The 23,435-nt window shown below is 32.4% G+C and overlaps 2 protein-coding genes across 5 annotated transcripts; both read left to right on the top strand.

Annotated features, from left to right (window-relative positions):
- Positions 1–340: 340 nt before the first annotated feature.
- On the top strand, positions 341–6,499 carry LOC122603447 (CTP synthase-like). Of its 4 annotated transcripts, none has more exons than XM_043776153.1 (21): positions 341–484; positions 937–1,068; positions 2,199–2,278; positions 2,596–2,682; positions 2,771–2,939; positions 3,042–3,098; positions 3,179–3,243; positions 3,342–3,425; positions 3,522–3,572; positions 3,666–3,728; positions 3,813–3,859; positions 4,230–4,299; positions 4,409–4,471; positions 4,581–4,670; positions 4,751–4,789; positions 4,878–5,105; positions 5,207–5,292; positions 5,468–5,516; positions 5,616–5,696; positions 5,783–5,876; positions 5,976–6,499. In XM_043776153.1, the coding sequence occupies exons 1-21, from the start codon at positions 475–477 to the stop codon at positions 6,173–6,175; spliced, it is 1,845 nt and encodes a 614-aa protein (XP_043632088.1). In that variant the 5' UTR covers positions 341–474; the 3' UTR covers positions 6,176–6,499. The 4 variants fall into 4 exon arrangements, with proteins under 4 accessions (XP_043632088.1, XP_043632087.1, XP_043632089.1 ...); XM_043776152.1 differs by having other exon boundaries at positions 934–1,068; XM_043776154.1 differs by lacking the exons at positions 341–484; positions 937–1,068 and adding an exon at positions 1,182–1,199.
- Positions 6,500–19,551: 13,052 nt separating this feature from the next.
- LOC122605273 (glucan endo-1,3-beta-glucosidase 14-like) lies at positions 19,552–22,978 on the top strand. The gene is made up of 4 exons (XM_043778181.1): positions 19,552–19,666; positions 19,923–20,953; positions 21,046–21,179; positions 22,604–22,978. Exons 1-3 carry the CDS (start codon positions 19,618–19,620, stop codon positions 21,100–21,102), a joined length of 1,137 nt encoding a protein of 378 aa, XP_043634116.1. The 5' UTR covers positions 19,552–19,617; the 3' UTR covers positions 21,103–21,179; positions 22,604–22,978.
- Positions 22,979–23,435: the final 457 nt, after the last annotated feature.

The raw sequence follows: 23,435 nt of genomic DNA, 5'->3' as shown, positions 1-23,435 counted from the left end.
CAATTTTTATTTAATTAAGAAGTAAAATATTATTCACGGGTGGGAATGGAGACAAATGAGTAGGGGGTGGTATGAGCATATATGGGACCCAAGAGAGGGTAACCGTTTTCTTTCTCTCTTTCGGTTTTTCCTTTCTACAGTTAATTTACTCCTTAAACAAGGAAGAAAAAGTGGTTTTCTCAGATATTCTTTTTTTGTTATATATTTTTCTATAAAAACACTTAATTTAATCTAATTTAATTTATTCATTTTATTCTCATCTCCTTCACATATAAAGACTTGCACTCCCCCTACTCTTCCATCAATTCATTCACCTACATTTCTTTTGATCATATTGCACTTTCATACACCACTAAGCAAACAACCAACTTATATATATATATATATATATATATATAAAATAAATCTTGGTGACACATAAAATATCTACCAAGCAACAATTTTTATACAAGTTTCAGACACCCTTTACTCAAAATGCAAAAGGGTATTCATCTTTTTTCATTTTCATACTTGGGTTTTTAAAAGTTCGATAGTTTTTTTTAACTCAGATGTACGTGGTCATATGGGTATCCCCATGATCATTTTCCAAACCTTTTCACTGTCACTCTAAGTAAGTTTTGAACCTGAGACCTCTAGCGACGAATTAGCAAATATGCCACCCGGGTGGTGGCATTTTTTTTTAAATGGCTAAGTAACTAAGTTGGAGAAAATATTGAAAATCTCATTTATTTATTTTTTTGTTTCATGTAAGACTTCAACTCATGAGTTCCTCATTATTGAAGTCACTGGGTGTCTCATCTCAACCACTTGGACCGAGGGCCATTGACGGGTGGTGGGGTGGCTATATCTGGGTTTTTAAGAAAATTGCTAAATTTTAATATTAATATACATATATATAATATTCATTTATTCCATTTTGGTGTGTAATGACAGCAGGAAACAAAAAGGAGATGAAATATGTTTTAGTGACTGGAGGTGTTGTTAGTGGACTTGGTAAAGGAGTTACTGCCAGCAGTGTTGGCCTTCTTCTTCAATCTTGTGGTCTTCGTGTTACTTCCATTAAAATTGGTAATTTACTTATATACCCTTTTTTGTTCATATATTTTACAATGATATATACCTCTTTTGTTATATTTTTCCATGATGTATACTTTTTTTTGTTAACTTAGCTAATGTCTCTTTAGTTTTAGTACCATATGGTTCTGTTTTTTTTTTCTACCTTTCATTTTTTTTTTTTTTACATTTTGATCTTGGATCTATATATATATGCTTCTTTGTGGTTCAAAAAATTTTGTGTTGAAACACTAAAACTTTACACATATCTGCATATTTGTGTACTTATCGACAATATGACTTAGGACGCGTTTGGCCTAAGTTTTTTTCGAGTTTATTGCCTTACTTTTGTTCGGCGTATTTTTCATAAACCCCGTTTTTGTGGCTTTTTTTCTGGTTGGTATGTGTTTATCATGACTTAAAAATGAAAAATACGTTGATAAGCCAGAAAATATAAGATAATAAAATCGAAAACAAGCTAGGCCAAACTCAAACTTATAACTTGAATACAGGGCTAGAGCCATTTTTAATGGTTTAGTATATTTAAGGTTGTTTTCTTGAAAATTTATTTTAATACACATTTTTGTGTTCATGTATATAAAGATTCTTGATTTAAGTATTATAATACAATACTGTAAGTGGGTATATCAGTACATGTTTCTTGTTGTTCTTGTTAGTTTTCACAAGGGTGTTTTTGTCTTATTGTTGTACCCACTATGAATTGAGAGTTTGAACTTACTTTTTTGTTTTGGAATAAAACATACTACTACAATTTAAAGATTTATTATCTGTACAAAAGTTACTGTTTTATCTCTGGGATATGTACTTTTCGAATGATTCAACAAGCAAACAGAGCTGTAAACAAAAATTACTGTTTGATCTTGGTAACTTTATTTAATGGGGTTAACAACTATGTTTCTAGCAGCAGCCTACTTCTAGGAGTTTGTGAGGGGGGATGATTTTGTATTTACACATGTGATTTTCATGGGGGAGTTTGTGAGGGGAAGCATGGAAGATCCATGCTTCTAGTAGCATATTGGTTTTTCCCTTATTTTATACTAGTATATAGTTTTGTAGTAAAGTTTGTAACAATATATGTGTAAAATGAAATTGCTGTTTATAGTTAGCTTATTTTTGTTATGCAGATCCTTATTTGAACACAGATGCAGGAACAATGTCCCCTTTTGAGCATGGAGAAGTTTTTGTATTGGATGATGGAGGAGAGGTAATATAGTAACATAGCCAGAAACTCTACGACTTAAAGTCACTTAAGATAACAAGAAAAATAATATTTGTTTTGGATCAAGGCGAAAAGTTTCAACATATGTTTTCTAATAATATGTTCATTTGATCAATTAAGGTGAAAAATAAAATGGTGTTAGTTTTGTATGGTACAGTTCATTTGACCAATTAAAGAAAAAAAGGCAGTTATTGTTCTGAATAAATTGTTACTAGTAGGACTCAGTTTCAAGTGTTTAGGCCACTCTATTTATGACATTTGATATTTTAATAGTCTAAATGAGCTTACGTTTTGGTCTGAAGGTGGACTTGGACCTTGGTAACTATGAGCGATTTCTAGATATCAAATTAACGCGCGATAATAATATCACCACGGGGAAAATCTACCAGGTAGATGAAATGAATTCAGTTGCTTAAGATGAGTTTCGTTACACATCTTGTGAATGTGGACTTAATGGTATGATTTTTTTGGGTGAAGTCTGTCATTGACAAGGAGCGAAGGGGCGATTATCTAGGATCAACGGTTCAGGTTGTTCCACATATCACAGACGCGATTCAAGAATGGATCGAACGTGTAGCAGCTATACCTGTGGATGGAAAAGAAGGTTCACCTGATGTCTGTGTCATTGAGTTGGGGGGTACTATAGGTATTTTACTATTCTTATAAATTTGTTTTGTGTCTATAGCTATATTATTAATTTTGAGATTATGTGGTCTTGTTACTAAATTGACATATATGCTTATTGCAGGGGATATTGAATCTATGCCGTTTATTGAAGCTCTTGGACAATTTTCGTACCGTGTTGGTAAATACTTTGCAGATCCTTAAACACTTTTAAGGATTAACATAAATGACAGTCTTTATAACTTTATATATCTTTTTTAGGTACTGGAAACTTTTGCTTGATACATGTTAGCCTTGTGCCTGTTTTAAATGTTGTTGGTGAACCGGTAAGTTTACATAACAAGTTACTCATGTTGTGTCTATAACTTTGAACAAAAATAAACATTATAATACCTTATGGAGTAATCTTTTTGTTCTTGTTCAGAAAACAAAACCAACCCAACATAGTGTTAGGGGATTAAGGAGCTTGGGAATGACCCCAAACATATTAGCATGTCGCAGCACAATGGTCTCGCTCTTCTCTTAAGATTACGATTATCATTCTTTTTCTTATATTTAGTTTTGTGTTTTAGTATTTTTACCGACAAATTTATTGGATATGCAGGAACTGGATGTTAATGTTAAGGAAAAACTTTCTAGATTTTGTCATGTTCCGGTAACTTGATTAGATACTATCTGTCGCAGTGAATTTACTCATATGCGTTTTCTTTGATTTCCAAAATGACTCGTCTCTTTTGATTATTGGCAGTTGGAGAACATAGTTAGTCTGTACGATGTTCCCAATATATGGCATATTCCTTCACTAATGCGAGTATGTGCTCAATCCTCTTATTAAAGTTCATTTTTGTCATTAGTTTCGTAATCTAATGAAATATATTTTCGGTTTTGTCTTTAGGACCAGAAGGCACATGAAGCAATACTGAAAGCGCTTAATCTTCTTAGGTTTGTTCTTCTTTCATAAATCATAAATGATCTCAGAGTAAATAATAATATGGAGGGCCTGCATACGGGTCAGGTTGATCCGAAACAATTTATGTCTAAATTTACTTTTTCCATCTTTTGTTTTTAAAATTTTTAGCCTGTCAAACACAATTAGAAGTTTATATTTATTAATTATACATAAAATATTTTGAATCAATGATGTAGCCAGTTGTATGCACTAAAAACACAATTCGGGCTTTCGACCCATTCAACCTTTATTCTTGTACTGAACTTTTATTACCTGACAAAACAACCATATCTAGTAGAATAGCACAATAATATGTAATAGTTCCATGTTATTGCTTAACGTTTGACGCTACCTTTTGTATAGTGTGGTATGCAAACCAGCTTTGGAAAACTGGACAACTATGGCTCAGCGTTGTGATATGCTACAAGAGCCAGTAAGACCTCAGATCATATCCATTAAATAAAGACCCTAGATCAGAGCAACGGGCTTTTCTTTTTTTGCTTTGTAACTTTCTAATGTTTCGTTTGAATTGATGCCTGCAGGTTGTAGTTGCAATGGTTGGAAAGTATACAGGTCTTTCAGATGCTTATCTGTCTATACACAAGGTGATAACTTTGACTAGCCTGAGCCTCAAATGAAACATATCTTGGTTCTGTTTTTTATTTAGACTCGTTTCTACAAATATTAAATAGTTTGATTCAACACTTGTTTCAGGCTTTGTTGCACGCTTCAGTTGCTTGCAGAAGGAAGTTAATTATCAACTGGGTTTCTGCTAGCGATCTTGAAGATGCGACTGCTTTAAAAGTTATTATCTTCTCCATCTCTCTATCTTGTCTTAATGCCATTTATAAAAACTTAAACTCATGACCATTTTCTTTTTACAGGATCCCGAAGCCAATAGAGCTGCTTGGAATTCATTAAAGGTTTGTATGATTTACTTATACCGGATGACTAAGATTTAATAACTGAGGAATAGTGTCCATTAATTGTTTATAATGTCTTAATCTGTAGGCTGCAGATGCTGTGCTGGTTCCAGGCGGTTTTGGTGACAGAGGTGTGGAAGGAAAAATCATTGCTGCAAAATATGCCCGTAAGAACAAGATACCGTACCTTGGGATATGTTTAGGAATGCAAGTTGCTGTGATTGAGTATGCCAGATCTGTTCTTGGTCTTCAAAATGCAAATAGCACCGAGTTTGATGCCAACACTAAAAATCCTTGTGTCATATTTATGCCTGAGGTTTGTCCTTAAAGTTCAAATTAGTATATGATTTCTGGAGACCCTTTTGATATGATTGTATTTTATTTGATTGAATATATGGTTTTATACAACGGTAATAGGGGTCCAAAACGCATATGGGTGGTACTATGAGGCTAGGATCTAGGAGGACTTATTTTCAAGTTGCAGACTGCAAATCTGCTCAACTGTAAGAAATTGGCATAATACTTTTGATTATAACATAAGTTTTTTTCTAAGCCAAATAAAAGTTAAATGTTAGAGTATGCATGAAAAGAAGTATATTTATTGTGATATCAGATGAGAACAGAACGTTAAGTTCATACTAATAGCTAACCAGAGCAAACTAATTGTGTTTGTATCAGATATGGTAATCAGAGTTTTATTGATGAAAGACATCGCCATAGATACGAAGTATGTGGGACTCTTTCACTCTTGTCATCACGGTTATCTTAAACAAGCACAATTTGTTTTTTTTTTTTTTGAGTTAATATAATATTTATTTATGATTAGGTGAATCCCAACATGGTATCACAGCTAGAAAAAGCTGGTCTCAGTTTTACTGGGAAAGATGAGACCGGACAACGGATGCAGGTAAGTTATTTCGGCCAAGTTCATTTGTTTTCATTTGGAATGTTCATTTATTTCGGTCTAAACTGGGTAATGTTTTGCATATATAGATTGTTGAACTCCATAGTCACCCGTACTTTGTGGGAGTTCAGTTCCACCCGGAATATAAATCCAGACCAAGAAAACCTTCAGCGCTTTTCTTAGGTACTTTTTATATGTTATGTGTATAATTATGTGTCAAAACACAGAAATGTTAAATAAACGAATGACTGATTGACAAAAGAATACTTGCTGTTTGTGCAGGGCTTATAGCAGCAGCAAGCGGGCAGTTGGATGCCTTTCTAAAGAAGAGTGTTGGTGGTACAAAGGCAAATGGGTATATTCCCATTGGAAAAGGGAAGCCAGGATTATCACCAAAACATCGATATGGTCCCATAAACGCAAAAGTAAACATTGGATCATTTGATGGAATGTACACTAATGGCAACGGTTTGCATGTGTGAGAGAAGTTCTTATAGGCATAGTGTAGGACTCCTCCCCTTCCCCTTCCTACCAAAAATAACAAGTGATTTTGATAGCTTTGTTGGTTCTGTATAGTGTGTGGTTGGTTGGTTGGTTAGGGATTGATGGATGGAGCTGGTATCCGGTGTTTTAATTCGGAACGGCCTTGCTTTTGTATTAGCCAAGTCTATGTCCTAGTTTATCAGACTTCCTATTTTCATTATATTTGTTTTCGGCTAGAAAAGCTTACATCTTTGTATCCAAATTTTGCATAATCTTGTAACCTTTATGAGCTGTGGAAGGAAAAACATGTTGGTTGAATGTAACTAAGCTTCCTTTTTTTTTTCTACTGACGTTTTTTGATACATCTAAATTGGTCCCAGAAGATCTTAGTCAGATTTTAAATGGAACAAGGACACTGCATAAGTTTGAATTTGAATGATAGTTCACCAAGCAAATACTTCAATTATTTCATCAGCTGTTTACTCCTGCCAAAAATCTTGTATCTCTTCATAATCAAAAAAGTTGTTTTAAGCCAAGATGCAAGAGCCACATGATAATTTTAAACGCATCAAAATAGCAATAGATAGGTACTAAATACTCCTCTATGTATTTTATCAAGCATGGAAATGTATCGTCGTTCGACTAACCTTCATAGTGGTCATAACGAAGCCTTAAGCCCTTAACAGATCATAAATATCTTTGTTTTATGTCAATGCAAGCTGCGCTTTTGCATAATTCAAGATTTGAATGAGACATCTACTTTATTCACCTCCCTATTTTAGGAAAGGATTAGAAAATAGTTAGATGAAAAATTACTAGATAACCCTTGATAAACAACCCTTAAGGAAAGGGTTATTAGATATTATCAAAATTACCCTTAATGAGTTAATTTACACTTTAAACCCTTATCTTCTAAAATATCACTATCACCATTGTATCAACTTATACGGTTAGATCACTCGAAACCAATTGTCGATGTCATCGATCACCACCCGTCACCGTCACCGACACCGCTAAACCACCGTCGGCGTCAACGCCGCCGCATTGCGCGGGTACAATGCTAGTTTCCATCTACATTAACAATGATTCAATGATGGGGAGTCACACAACAAAGCCCAACCGTTCTAAATACATCTAAAAATAGGCCAAGTTTTATCCAAAAAAAAAAATCATTTTTCGAATTAGGCCTAAATGGACACCTAAAAATGCATACTTAGATCTTTGAAAACCTAATGCTCATGAACGGTCCTTAAGGGAAACCACATTTCCCTTTAATACCAAACACGTTTCAATTATTGATGTAGTACACTTCTTTTCTTATCTCTGTTTTTAGGCATAAAAGAGAAGTTTCCATCCTTGTATCCAGGTTTTGCATTTAATGGAACATGTCGAAATTGGTCTTGAACGTGGTAATGTTTCTTAATATGCTTACATACATTACTTGGTAGGCATATATTGTTAGACCATTAACCTCTTAAAAGTTCCGAAATACAAACAAAAAAATCTTTAACAGGATTTGAATCTAAATATATACAAACACACTTTAACTGAAACAATTTCGGTTTGGGCATTTTCATGTTCAAAAGTTGCATAGTCCTCGACCTCAAAGTGTTGATCAAAACACAATGATGACTCTCTTTATAAAACGTGTAACCTCCATGAGGGTTTTAAAAACAAACAATAATAATACTAACATGTTAATATGTTTTGTGTTACATATTGTTGTAAATAGTGTCATTTAGTGTAAGAAAACACTAACAACGACAACGGTGCTTCACTCCTGCATAGGCGGGATATAAAAAAAAGTGGAATGTAGACAGTCTTACCTTTACGACAAGGGTAGAGAGTCGCTGTTAAACGGTAAAGATGTAGATACACTCATGACTCGTGTTATTTTCAGCGTCGGCGCTGTAATATATGTACGTCAGACGATCACTTAAGACCCCCATATGTTAAGGTCCTCAAGTATTTTCATGTTTGGATATCTTATGCTTATGTATTTTAAGCAACAATTTACAAGGAATCAGAGTTTGAAGCTCGGGTGAAAGAAAAAAAAACATCGAAAAATTCAACAAGATATCTTCAATTTTTTCAAACTATTTTTACTTTACTTTTACCGATCGAAAACTCGGATAAAGGAAAAGGGGTTTTGTTACGGACTTTAGAAAAAGATCTCAAAATTGGTGCCACTAAGACCACCAAAAAGTTTAAACCTTCTTTGCTTAAAAATAGCTGAGAGGAGTTGAAGAAACTAAAAATGTGCTACTTGTCTAGTTTTCTTGCATTGAGCCCATAATAAAACTACTGATTAGCAATAGTATCACTACTCATAATTAGTTAAATTTGTTGATGCCTTTCAAATTTTGATATAAGCAATATGTTTTTGTTTTCAATTGGTTGTTGTTTCTTTATAAATATTAATAACTTTGAACACATTTGTAAGGCCACTCTGATGGGTGTGATAAATGATAAATGGCTGACGGACCTATATCACAATACGACTATATAATTTGTATTTTGCAAGTATTATTAAAATATAGCCCAACCTTTGATAGATGGGGCAAACAAGTTGATGGAGGAAACAAGTTTGGATGGCTTTTGGATTTATTGACCAACTATGAGCTGACCAACTTGAAATACAAACCAACCCAATCTCCATTATTCATTTAAATGCAAAACTTAGATTAATACATATATTCGATGGAAAACTTTCGAGCAAATCTATCAATAACATAACATAATGGTTTTTAAGTAGGCAGTTCTAAGTTAAAAATAAGTACAATACCATAATTAAAGTTTTTTGACAAGATGAGACATATGAAAACTCTCATGGATATGAATTTGGTAATACTGATACGGAAAGTGATACAGATTCTTTTATTGAAAACATTACTATGTATCAAAAGTTTATTGGTAAACTGATTTATCTTACTTTGACAAGACCGGATATTAGTTACCATGTACATTGCTTAAGTCAAATATATGCATGCTCCTAAAGTTTCTCAATTAAAGCTTGCATTCAGAATTTTGAAATTATTGAAAAAAATCTAGGAAAGGTATTCATATAGTCAAAGGTATGTCCTTATCTCTCATTGCTTATGTTGACTCTGATTGAGGTAAATGTATCACTTCTAGAAGATTTGTTTAATTTCCTGGAAAAGTAAAAAGCAAAATACATACAATGTCTAGATCCTCTTCAAAAGTTGCAGATTTGTTACTGGCCACTGTGACTTAATGTTCATAAAGACCTTAGGGTTGCAGATTTGTTGCCTATAGCATTGTTTTGTGATAACAAACCAGCTGTTATGATTACAACTAATCTTGTTCTGCATGAAAGAACACAATATATTGAAATTGACATTTATATTGTAAGAGAAAAGTTGGTTCTAGGTTGCTTAAATTGATTAAAGTTGACATTACTAAACAAGCTTTTTTTCTACTGATCATCTTGATCTTATTCATATTGTAATAATCATACTCTACAAGTCGGTTAATTGAGTCGACTGATTTAATTCGTTGTAATAATAATAATAATAATAATAATAATAATAATAATAATAATAATAATAATAATAATAATAATAATTCGTTGTTTGATTGTTCTTAGATTTGGTTTAGATTAATCCTCACTCCTAGAGAGGAATCTTGGACAGCAATTTCCCAAAACTTTTCAAGCAAATTTATGGTTGTTCAAAGATCGAAAGCCCCATCCAAACACTAGTTAATGCTTAGTTAAAAAAACATTTCATACGCTCACACCAACATAAAGTGCTAGGTAGCTGAAAGTCTGAAACTACTTAAAACCATAAGGGAAAAAAAGAAAAAACACATGTTCGATGTAATAAAACCCGTAGAGTCTCAAAGATATTTAGGGGATAGTTTGTCAAACAAATTTGAAAACTTCATCTAGGATGTCCGAGAAGGCACCATAAACTTCAAAAAATAGCCTGCCGCCAAAATGGGCTTATGAGCCCACTAGCCGACAATTCATATACGGATATTCGAAAGTGGATCGCTGGACACACGTTGATTAGCACGTGAACTTACTGAGATACGCGTCATCACATTTTGCTTTATGTTTCTTTTTCTATTTTCTTCTCGATTAAGTCCCCACAGCCCACACATTTATATATGGTCATTTTAGTCACCTTGACACTTTATTTAATGTATTTGACTAAATTTCATTATTATATATTGACATACATGTATGATTGATCATTCATGACATGTTTTTATTGACCCTTGCAAATATGAAAAAATGTTTGAGAAAAGGGCCTGTATTTAACGTGTATAAAAAAACTTGTATATTCTATATTAAAAGTTTGTTCTCTGATTTTCATGATAAATGTATAAACAATTTATGCACCTTAAACACAGCCCTAAGGGCTGTATTTAGCAAACCCCAAAAATGTTTTGTCACTTGGAAATTTATTGTTGCTAATATAGTCACGAGGTAAACATTTCTATTAGGGTGATACTATAGATACACACCGCACCGTTCATATAAATACCGATAAAACGGACCGTTTTATGTAAAACTTCCCGTTCTGTACCCCGTTTTACATAAAACTCGGAGTTTTCTCGGTGTGTAAAAAACAAAACACTGTTTGAGAATTGCACGTGGTCTGCCACTCATGTTAGGGGAATGACAGGTGTCATTCTCTTGTTTTGGGTCCCAATTTTACATAAAACGCTAAGTATTAGTTGAACACCCCGTTTTACATAAAACGCCGCATTTGGGCGGTGTGTAAATAGCAAAACACTGTTTGAGAATTACATGTGGTCTGACACACATGTAAAGGGAATGAATTCTCCTGTTTTTTATGTCATTTTATATGAAACGCTGCATATTATGTGAATTGCCAAAACTGACCATTTTACCTCAAATGTGTATATGTCAGTGTCGTATTCTATGCCTAAACGTAGTGTTTATTCAAAGCGGAAAAAATTTTCTCTTGTACCAAAACGATCCCTTTTCTATAAAAGTAGATGATCCAGCACCGTTTTGGATACACAAAAATGTAGCATCAGGGTATAAAACGGGAAGTTTTACATAAAACGGTGCGTTTCGATAATGTTTTCTAGGAACAATTGATGTGTGTAGATAGCCTCCCCTATATATAATAGTCCCGCTGTCCTTGTAATTTGTCCAAATGAAAGATTTCACTTAATAATGTCACGTTTTGTTGTTTATATCATGTCAAGTCTTTGTATGGAACATTTATTATAAAATATGTTATGTCCGAAAAGTCGTATAATCTATATAGTTTTTACAAATTCCTTTTATATAAATGTATATATATATAGAGTCATAAGTCCATATTACACCGATGTTACGACATATTTGGATTAAGTTATTAATACGACTCGAAATGACTAACCATAACTAACTTTGACCAATAAACCCTAAATTTGACTTTTGACAACAAAACCCTAATTTTGAGTTTAACAAATCTTCAATCAATTTTGACTTTACAAACCCGTCTAAATTTAACCCTAATTTTATCAAAAAGACCAAAATAGACACAATAAAAACCTGACCAACTTGACCGACTTTGACCGTATAGAAAAGGACTTCCAAAAGTAGATTTAAACACCAAAATTCAAGACAAATAGATTTTTGAAGTCAAAAATGTTTTCGGCAAGTTTGACTAACATTGACTGAGCCAAATGTCAAGAACAAGACCAGATCCAAACACAATACACAATTCAAATCACCTTTTACAACCTAGATCTAAGCTAGATCTAACCAAAAATAAGTCGAAATCACAGTTATAATTAATTTCAAATTTATATATATATTTCCGGACCTCATATGACAATAACAAGAATGAAAATCGCGTTACAACCTCAAATCTTACCAAGAATAAAGATTTCGGATCATGGTTCACGGATTTGAAGGATTACGGATTAAAACATCTCGGATCTAAGAGTTTTTGGTTCAAACATTCATGGATTCAAAAGATATCGGGCGATACAACCCGGATTTGGAAGGTTTTCGGGCTTTTCATTTTGGATCTAACATATATACCGGAAATATATATACTTTTGTTAAAGAAATTGGGTCTATATATAATAAATCAAAAACTTCGGATTTAATTCATGGAAATCGGATTTATATATATGTATATATATATATTAATGAAAAGATTTCGGATTTTTATACCCATATACAAAATATATCCAAATATATATATATATATATATTCATGTATGAATTTCGTGAGTTTTGATAAATAAAAACCATTTAATATATAGATCCATGTAATACTTACCCAAATCTACAAGAAAAATGAAGAATCTAGAAGCTAAGGTGGTAGACGGTGGTGGTTTGTGGCGACCGTACGGTGGTCCGGTGGTGGTTGAGTGGTGGCCGCCGGATTTTAGTAAAAGATAGGGGGTGTGGGCTGCTAGAGAGGAAAAAGGGAGGAGTGGGAGAAGTGAAAATGAAAATTTTGACCGAATTTTGACTCTTTTTTGAGCCCACTAAAACTCATTTGACATGACCATCCAAGAATACTCGTGACCCGTTAATTCATATCATCGACATATTTATATGTAACTTTTAAATATCTTTCTAACGGATATAAACATAACAATTTTTTATTAATAAATATGTAATTGCATCAATTTTTAAGTATTTGCTTTTATTTGACATTTCCACAAGACAACTAGTATTCTTCTTGTCCTCGACTCGATGTGCAATTTTTCTAAAGTTTAAATGCTCGTAAAGCCCGAATAAAAACATAAGTCCACTTATTTCGATTGTAAAGTCTTGAAGACTAATTAGGTCCACTCCCTTAAAGCACATATAATAGTTATAAAGTCACGCACATGAACGAAATGTATTAAAGACGATCAGAAAAGTACATCGGGAAAATATGCTTAGATGACGGTTGTCACAATGGATTGCTATCTATGCGATTTGAGCTACATTCATATCAAATATCATATTTGTAATATTATTATAACTAAACATCATGAATACTATACAAATCAACTTTTGATCGATCAACCAATGGAAAAAGTAAAACAACTATACTATGCAAATCGTACATAGTATAAATCAATCAACGTATAAAAATAAATTAGTATAGGAAGTCAAAATCCACAATTTGGGCTCTCCTTTTCCAATTTTTTAACCTTGTCTTGATGTTGAGTCACCATATCCGATATTTTGAAAATTCTACCCCCATTCGAGTGTAGAACCATAACTATTGTGTGATGCATGTGTTTAGTGAAATTCTGGTTCATTTTAAGTGTAAAAGTATTTTACATGTTAAAGTTACCAAAAAAATGATCATCTATTTATAGACACTTTGTCCAGGTGAATGTGCTGGTAATTCTCCTTTTTAGATAAAACGGTAAGATTCTCCATGTAAAATAAAACAGAACATGTATTTCAACAAGTATTCTAGTTTACTTTTACACAAATTTATATAAATTAATGTGTTTTAACAACAAAACACATTACATAACTGTAAAAGGACATTACATAGTTAAAAATATATCAAAATGATTATAAAGAATTAGTTTCATCTACATCCAAAAAGACCTTTCATACCAAAAATCCAAATACACCATGAACTACACGCACAAACACATTTAACTATATATTTGATTGCGATCAAAATTTCAGGGTATAAAAAAGATGTTGAGTTACGCTGTCCGAATACAACGCTACTTTTTGAATTGGATGGGAAAATATGAAGAAAAAGTGTTTTTTTTTTTCCATTTTGTGTTGATTCAACTTTTAGCACTGGAAATTTTATAATTATATCCATGCATAAACTGTGTGGGTGTCAGACTGTCACCCACAAACTTGTGTACATAAAACTCTCCGTTTTACGACATACGTTGCTAGTTAGCAAAAGTATTTAATGAAAATGAGGATATCTACTATCCTGGTCACTTTAAACGTAGAACTCGCATAAGCCACGTTTTAGGTAAACTTTTTATGGTAAATGACAAATACATGGCCAACACATATGGCTAATATCTAACAGAAAATCTATTCAATAAGTGTTTCACCCATTTTCTTAGAGTGCACCAAAATGCAGCGTTTTAGATAAAATGTAGGCAGTAGACGACAAAACTGATGAGAATGATACAGATCTTATCCGACACATTATCCATGCATGCAATTGTGTGGGTGTCAGCCTGTGACACACTAACTTGTGTACATAAAACTCTCTGTTTTACGACATACGTTGCTAGTTAGCATAAGTATTTAAAAAAATGTATTTTTAATAGTATATCGTATCACCTAAAACGTAGAGTATTATGGACATAAGTGAGTGAGTGGGTGAAAAGTACACAACTAAAACAACATGTTAATTCCTAAAATGCCATTTTAATTGTTAAAAGAAGTACATTACAACATAATTAAAACTACTTAAACCATCATAAACTAATTAAAAGTACTTAACATTACAAGTTAATTTAAAAACATGTTAGTACATAATTTAGAGGAATGGAACATATTAATCACTCATTTCTTCATCTCATAAACTGCTTCGGTAGTTATGATCAAATGGTTCAAGGTGATGACCACACAAGCAAGTTCTTCCATAGCAATTTCAATCTTGTCGATCCTCCCCTACGAACATAAAACTCCTGGTAAATCAATTTTCACCATTTTAGCCTCAAACGCATACCGGAGTTAAAGATGTAAATGGTTTATGACCACGTGGTGTTTCATATACGAGTCGTGGCATTCACTCGGTAGAAATTAACCCATATTGGACTCGAGGACAAGAGGAATACTAATTGTAGGGGTGAGCAAAAACCGAACCGAAAAAACCATAGAAACCGAAAAAGATTGATTTGCATTTTTAGGTGTATATAATAATATCATTTATATGTTTAACTGAAAATACACAACAAGATTGATTTTCTTTAATAATTGTATAATTAAACAACGCGTAAAAGATATAAATAGTTTGCGATAGACGTAAAAGATATAAATACTTTTATGAATTTGTTGTCATTGTTGTAGTGTTATTGTTGCTAATATTGTTTTGAAAACTTGTTGAAATTAAGTATGGTGTAATTATAGGGTATAAACTTATAAACTTTTCAAGCTCAATTTGAATCAAACCACAAGTGGTTAAAAACCGACTAAAATCGAAAAACCGAACTGAAATAAACTCAAACCGAAAAAACCGAAACCCAAAATACCGAAAACTAATGGTTTTATTTTTTAAAAACCGAATTATAACGGTTCGGTTTCGATGTTAGTCAAAAACCGAACCAAAACGAACCATACTCACCCCTAACTAGTTGTCTTGTGGAAATGCCAAATAAAAGCAAATACTTAAAAATTGATGCACTTAAAGATTTATTAAAAAAAAATGGTCATGTTTATATCCGTTAAAAGCTATTTAAAAGTTACATGTAAATATATCGATGATATGAATTAACAGATCTCAAGTATTCTTGGACGGTCGTGTCAAACGAGTTTAAGTGGGGGTCAAAGAAGAGTCAAAATTCAGTCAAAACAAGGGAACAAAAATAACAAAACCCTAATTTTTCCTAAACCTAACCTCATTTCTCATTTTCACTTATCCTTCTCCTCCCTTTTTCCTCTCTAGCCGCCCCCACCCCCTCTCTTTGACTAAAATCCGACGGCCACCACTCAACCACCACCGGACCACCGTACGGTCGCCACAAACCGCCACCATCTACCACCTTAGCTTCTAGATTCTTCATTTTTCTTGTAGATTTGGGTAAGAATTACATGGATCTATGTATTAAATGGTTTTTTTCATCAAAACTTACGAAATTTATACATAAGTATATATATATGTATATATATTTTCGTATATATTTTGTATATGGATATAAAATCCGAAATCTTTTCATTAATATGTATATATATATCCGATTTCCATGAATTAAATTCGAAGTTTTTGATCTATTCTATATAGACCCGATTTCTTGAACAAAAGTATTTATATTTCTGATATATATGTTAGATCCGAAAAGAAGAGCTCGAAAACCTTCCTAATCCGGGTTGTATGGCCCAATATCTTTTGAATCCATGAATGTTTGAACCAAAAACTCTTAGATCCGAGATGTTTCAATCCGAAATCCTTCAAATCCATGAACCATGATCGGAAATCTTTATTCTTGGTAAGATTTGAGGTTGTAACGTGATTTTGATTCTTGTTCTTGTCTTATGAGATCCGAAAATATATATATAAATTCTAAGTTAATTATAACCGTGGGTATTTGTGATTTTTCACTTGTTCTTGGTTGTTTTTGGTTAGATCTAGCTTTGATCCAGGTTGTAAAAGGTGATTTGAATTGTGTATTGTGTTTGGATCTAGTCTTGTTCTTGCCATTTGGCTCGGTCAACGCTAGTCAAACCGGCCGAAAACATTTTTGACTTCAAAAATCTATTTGTCTTGAATTTTGGTGTTTAAATCTACTTTTGGAAGTCGTTTTCTATACGGTCAAAGTTGGTCAAGTCGATCAGGATTTTATTGTGTCTATTTTGGTCTTTTTGATAAAATTAGGGTTAAATTTAAATGGGTTTGTAAAGTCAAAATTGATTGAAGATTTGTTAAACTCAAAATGAGGGTTTTGTAGTCAAAAGTCAAAATTAAGGTTTATTGGTCAAAGTTAATTATGGTTAGTCATTTCGAGTCGTATTAATAACTTAATCCAAATATGTCGTAACATCGGTGTAATACGGACTTATGACTCTATATATATATATATATATACATTTATATAAAAGGACTTTGTAAAGACTATATAGATTATACGACTTTTCGGACATAACATATTTTATAATAAATGTTCCATAGGAAGACTTGACATGATATAAACAATAAAACGTGACATTATTAAGTGAAATATTTCATTTGGACAAATTACAAGGACATCGGGACTATTATATATAGGGGAGGCTATCTACACACATCAACTGTTCCTAGAAAACATTACCGAAACGCACCATTTTATGTAAAACTTCCCGTTTTATACCCTGATGCTACATTTTTGTGTATCCAAAACGGTGCTGGATCATCTACTTTTATACAAAAGGGATCGTTTTGGTACAAGAGAAAATTATTTCCGCTTTATATAAACACTACGTTTAGGCATAGAATACGACACTGACATATACACATTTGAGGTAAAATGGTCAGTTTTGGCATTTCACCTAATATGCAGCGTTTCATATAAAATGACATAAAAAACGGGAGAATCCATTCCCCTTACATGTGTGTCAGACCACGTGTAATTCTCAAACAGTGTTTTGCTATCTACACACCGCCTAAATGCGGCATTTTATGTAAAACGGGGTATAAAACGGGGAGTTTTGCATAAAACGGGGTGTTCAACTAATTTTTAGCGTTTTATGTAAAATGGGACCTAAAACGGGAGAATGACACCTGTCATTCCCCTGATATGAGTGGCAGACCACATGTAATTCTCAAACAGTGTTTTATTATTTACACACCGGGCAAACACCGAGTTTTATGTAAAACGGGGTACAAAACGGAGAGTTTTACATAAAACGACCCGTTTTATCAGTGTGTCTTTCAATCAGTTGATGTGTGTAAATAGCCGTTCCCTTCTATTATTTACCTTAATTTCACTGTAATTTTTATTTATTTACTGTATTTGAAATGCAAGCTTTACTTAAGTAACTCTAACAAGATAACATTTTTGTTTGTTTGTGTGAAAAAAGATCATAAAAGTTGTATTAAATTAATTGATCTAGAAATTATTAGGCAGATAAAGCAAGCTATTGACTAAAGGAGTAAGTTTGAGTGAAATGAACCAAATCTTATATTGATTTGTCATTGAAAAAGTCCTTTGTCGATAGAAAAGGTAAAGCAATTAGAAAAGTTCTGTTATCCTTAATGGATAAACTTGTTCAATCATATATATCTATGCAACAACCGTTGGTTTTGCATGCATGAATATACGTCCTACTTTAATTTATCATCAATTTCAACTATTTTATTATCACTTTATATTAATTTTTGAGTAACAAAGTTATTATAATTGATTATTTCAATCCTTTACGACATTGTCATTTGTAATGTTCTAAAAGAACTTGCAATTCTCTATGTTTTTTTTTACAGTAGATCGATACTACTAGTTTACAACCACTTCTAATAGAAAGAGAATAACTAGTTAGTAATGTAGATCAAAACTTATATAGAAGTGTAATAATGTATATATATATATATGCTTGTAGAAAAAATGCATATATCAATTGATTATAAATTAATTGCTATATACTGTCATTATCGTATGACTAAATAAGCCTATAAATAGAGGCTACAAGTCACATATTAAAACCTTGTTAAAGTTAAATGGAATAAATAAATAAATAAATATATATATATATAGGGTAGAGATCCAGAAAGAAGGTTATTAAGGAGAGAAGAGAGAGGATGTTCATTTTTTATTTTTTTTAGCTTGTTTTTTTAACGTTTATTATTTTTTTCACTTTTCTTATTTTTTTTTTAATTAATTCAATCCATAAAAAAATTTTTAAAAAATAAATAAAAAAAATATATTTCTAACCTGAGTTAGTGAGAGTTATACATGTAAGGATACGGTACGGGCTTCGCCTTTAAGGATATTCATAAGGAGTAGCTGGTAGGAGTGATAGGTCATAGAGGGTGATAGATCATAGGGGGTGATCGGTGATGGGGTGATCTACCTAACGGGTTTAGCCCTTAGCTATTATGACTCTGCCATAAGTCGAAAGGCTTCGCCTATAGCTTACGGGCTACGCCCTTGAAAAAAAAATATTTTAAAAACTTTTTAAAAATTTTTATATAAAATAAGTTAATTAAAGAGAAAATGAAAAAAGTGAAAAAAAGGAAAAAAGTTTTTAAAACAAATTAGAAAAAATCAAAAACGAACCTTCTTATCCTTCTCTTTTTAAGATACCTTCTCATTTGACCTTTATTTTATATATATATATAATATCTTAATTATAATTCGTTTGTGAGAATGATAAATCATCTAACATAAATTTTATACTATGTAAGATTTAATAAATATATACTGAGTCATGTATACAGTAAGTATGACTGGTGCTGGCTGGCGGTAGACATGGTGGCGCCTGTTGTGCAGGTGGAACCAACATTTATTAATAGTACTAGTAGTAAAATTTCAAAGGAATGTCAAAGTCAAAGCAATTGACAAGGGCATTATAGGAAACTTCCAATGAAGTCGGCCTAAAAACTTGGTTTCTTGGACATAGAGCCACAAATAGAAATGACGGTGCATCCACATGTTGTCGACTCATTTGTAGGCCCATCTCACACTTCCCATGAGCCAACATTCGTGGTTATATAACCACCCTCATTATCCACTCTTTCATTTCACAAACAAACACAAACACAAACACACACAAACATTCACAAAACTTATATATAACTGCCTAACTATATTTTTGACTCTCTCAATGGCTGCTGCTATTGTTTCTACACTTATTTTTCTTCTAGCTTTCTCAGGTTGGTATTTCATTTTATTATATTTCTAGTCTTAAATTTTTAAGAAAGTTTTTTTATTTTTATGAAATTTTTAGTTTTTGGGTTACTTTGTAGATTTACTGTTAGCCCAGTATACTATATTGTTTCAGTATATTGGGCTAATGCTATATTTAAATATAAGTATGTTACATGTATATATATATTCAGTTTTTTGGTAATTAAACATATGTTATTATATATTCTAAGTGTTTTGAAATTTGTTGTGTTGAATATATAGGATTATTTATCTCTACATACACACTTGGAGTTGGAATAAACTATGGACAAATAGCAAACAATCTCCCGCCAACATCACACGTATCAACCCTTTTAAAATCACTCAACATTAGTCGAGTTAAACTCTATGATGCCGACCCGAAAGTCTTAAGGTCTTTCGCGAATTCGAATGTCGAATTCATCATAGGATTAGGAAATGAATACCTTCCTAGAATGCAAGATCCTCAAGAAGCACAAATATGGATACAACAAAATGTCCAACCTCATCTTTCTCAAACAAAAATTACTTGCATTACAGTTGGTAATGAAATATTAGGAGGATTAGATACTCAATTACCACAATATCTTTATCCGGCTATGAAATCTATGTATCAAGCTTTAGTTAATCTTGGATTAGATAAACAGGTTTACATTACCACAGCTCATTCGCTTCAAATATTAGCAACATCTTTTCCGCCTTCACAAGGAATGTTTCGTGAAGATTTGGTTCAATATATACAACCAATTCTTGCCTTTCATGCCCAAACGAATTCGCCTTTTTTGATCAATGTGTACCCTTACTTTGCATACAAGAGTGACCCGAATAATGTACCTTTGGAGTATGTACTATTTGAGCCCAATGCAGGGGCAATTGACCCGATAACGAATTTGAAGTATGATAATATGTTATATGCTCAAATTGACGCGGTCTATTCGGCTATCAAAGCGTTAGGTTATGGTAATATACAAGTTCAAATCTCTGAGACTGGATGGCCGTCAAAAGGAGACGCGGATGAATTTGGGGCGACAGTTCAAAACGCAGGGATTTATCATAGGAATTTGATTCAAAGAATGCAACAACGACAAGGGACGCCCGCAAACCCATCACAACCTATTGACATTTACGTTTTTGCCCTTTTTAACGAAAACATGAAGCCAGGGCCGACTTCAGAGAGGAACTATGGGTTGTATTATCCTGATGGCACTCCAGTCTATAACCTTGGAGTGAAAAATGCTCTTCCTCGTATGGATTTTTCGGCTTCTTGGAAAAATGTAAGAAAACGACATTCGTGTTTTGTGTTACTTACAATTTACATATAAATGATCAAATTTTGATTCGTTTTTTGTATCTTGTGTTTTTGTAGGGATTCTCATTGTTCAACTTTCTATTAATGCTCATTGGATTCTTGATCTTCCTTTAATTATGGAGATTTGACCAACATTTTGTTCACATTTATTTGTTAAGGAGCAAAGTTCCTTATGAGGATAATCTTTAGAGGTATTGTCTTTAACTCTGTTTTTTTCCTTAAACTATGTATTAGGTTATATTTGTCATTTTAGTGTTGTCTCCTGCTTCTTAAACTTAGGAAATTGACAATCTTACTATAACTTTTAATAAATCTACCATTAATATGCATTATATCCTTGTACAACGTGTTATATCAATTATGAAGTGTAATAGATTAATACTCCCCCCGTCCCACTAAACTTGTCCACTTTTATATTTTCAAAGTCAAACTTTACAAACTTTGAATATAAATATTTTTGTTTGTGTTATATAATATTTGATGAAAGTTATATGAATTGATTGTGTTTCATTTGTATAACTTTCATCAATTATTATATAACACAAATAAAAATAGTTATGGTCAAAGTTCGTAAAGTTTGACTTTGAAAATTAAAAAGTGGACAAGTTTAGTGGGACGGAGGGATTACAAAATTATGGGCTCCTTTGTCATATATCATAAGATCTTCAAGAATTAGTATTATTATCATAGTGTGATGATAAAGACTTATCTTAAGAGTTGCTATAGAAGAACTTCATAAAAGATTTGAGTCATTGAGTGACTGTTGAATATGTTGTCACTTTGCTTGTTATTTCTACAACTTTTTTTGCTCCTATCCTTCTCACCACACATGCTAATGACTAGTGACTTGTTAATTATGTGTCGAGTGACGTAGTACCTTTTCTTATGATTCGCTTATTTCATCTTTTTTATGAAAAGTCCTATTCGTAATACATAATCTCTAAGGGGCATATCGTGATTCTACTATTCTAAATTTTTAATAGATTTATCACAATTTAAAGATGGTCTTTTTTGGGCGTCCCTATTTGAAAAAACGAAAGGTCAGCAAGCGGTGTCTTGGCTGTTGGTTTTCTGCCTCAGCATACGGTGTAACGATGTTGATACTTGTTGTCCCTTTCTCCTTTTTCTTGTAAAAGTTGCATATTGTAGGCTACCCTTTAGTCCATGTTGGAAGCCTTTTTTCATAAAAATATTTATAAAAAAAAAACATGTGACGTACATGTATATATATAGCGTCTCCTTTTCTCAAATATTCTAACGAAAAAGGCTGCTTGTCTTTACAAAGTATTCTAGCGTCAAATTATCCTTAGTTGGATAAGGGTTCAAAAATCCTAATCTACCCTTTTTCACTTGACAAAAGTCAAACTTAACTGCCTGTTATTACTAAAATGTTGGACTTTGAATATTGAACATGTTGTTAACTTATGTTAATTATCATGAATATAATAACTGACTCTTTCAACATTGATAATTAACATGTTCTCTTATGTAAATTATTTATTGATTTTTTCAAATATGGCGGTTAGATTGAAACTTCTATTAACTAATCTAATTGTGTACGTTATTCATTGAATGTAATGACTAATTTGTTGCATATATATATAATAATCTGCAGATAGAATGTATCAACTATAAGATGAGCTTTCATTTTCACCAATCATCCGTCATCCACATTGTATCAGAGAAGAGTTGAACCCCCGTTTCTATACATTGTAGCCGCCGCGATACAAGTGGACGCAAATGTCACATTTGTTTGCATACTTAGAAAATTCTTTAGAAGGAGGTAGTCATTTTGTATTTCAGATTTTTGATTGATTTTAGTTGATTTGTTAGATTTTACTGTGTATATTGATTATGTTGATCAGGATCCACTATTTGTAGTATTCTTTAAGAGTGTTATGTACCATATGTTCATTCTAGTTAGTAGCAAAGTTAGCCCATTGTAAAAATTTTGAGAATTTTTAATAACGTGTTGTTAATTAATCTTTTAGTATCAGAATTTCATAAGTCATTTAGCTATACTAGTATTATAATTTAGGATGAACATTATATACTCTTTAGCCTTTGTAACTATATATAGCTGTTTCTTTTTTAATTAATTAACACAAAAACTGTTGTTGGGTAGCAAGGGGAAGTCCTTCTAACGAAGGTTTGAATTCAGGGAGACCTGGATTCGAGTCCTAAGGGCCAGGTTCACCTTATGAATTTGAATTCAGGGAGACCTGGGTTCGAGTCTTAAGGGCCAAGGTTCACCCCTATGAATTATCATGTCTTTGGACGAATTAATAGGAGGTTTGATACCAAAAAAAAATAATTAACACAAAAACTTTCAAATGTTAAAATAAATTTAACACAAGAATTCGTCCTATCTCGATAATCCGAATTATAAAAGACTATCTGTAGGGTATGTAACTATTGTATTGATTATCGGAAGCTTTTGTTTTACT

Source organism: Erigeron canadensis, chromosome 6, assembly GCF_010389155.1.
Source record: "Erigeron canadensis isolate Cc75 chromosome 6, C_canadensis_v1, whole genome shotgun sequence".
Classification (NCBI taxonomy): Eukaryota; Viridiplantae; Streptophyta; class Magnoliopsida; order Asterales; family Asteraceae; genus Erigeron; species Erigeron canadensis.
The sequence above is the reverse complement of the archived record's forward strand: the minus strand, read 5'-3'. Positions and strand labels throughout refer to the sequence as shown.

Excerpts from the sequence above, each read along its gene's own strand:
- LOC122603447 (XM_043776152.1), top strand. Across the intron at positions 3,426-3,521 it reads TAGCATGTCGCAGCACAATG|GAACTGGATGTTAATGTTAA; the intron begins GTCTCGCTCTTC and ends TTGGATATGCAG. Across the intron at positions 4,790-4,877 it reads CTGCTTGGAATTCATTAAAG|GCTGCAGATGCTGTGCTGGT; the intron begins GTTTGTATGATT and ends CTTAATCTGTAG.
- LOC122605273 (XM_043778181.1), top strand. The coding sequence starts at position 19,618 with ATGGCTGCTGCTATTGTTTCTACACTTATTTTTCTTCTAGCTTTCTCA. Across the intron at positions 19,667-19,922 it reads TTTTCTTCTAGCTTTCTCAG|GATTATTTATCTCTACATAC; the intron begins GTTGGTATTTCA and ends TTGAATATATAG. Across the intron at positions 20,954-21,045 it reads TTTCGGCTTCTTGGAAAAAT|GGATTCTCATTGTTCAACTT; the intron begins GTAAGAAAACGA and ends GTGTTTTTGTAG.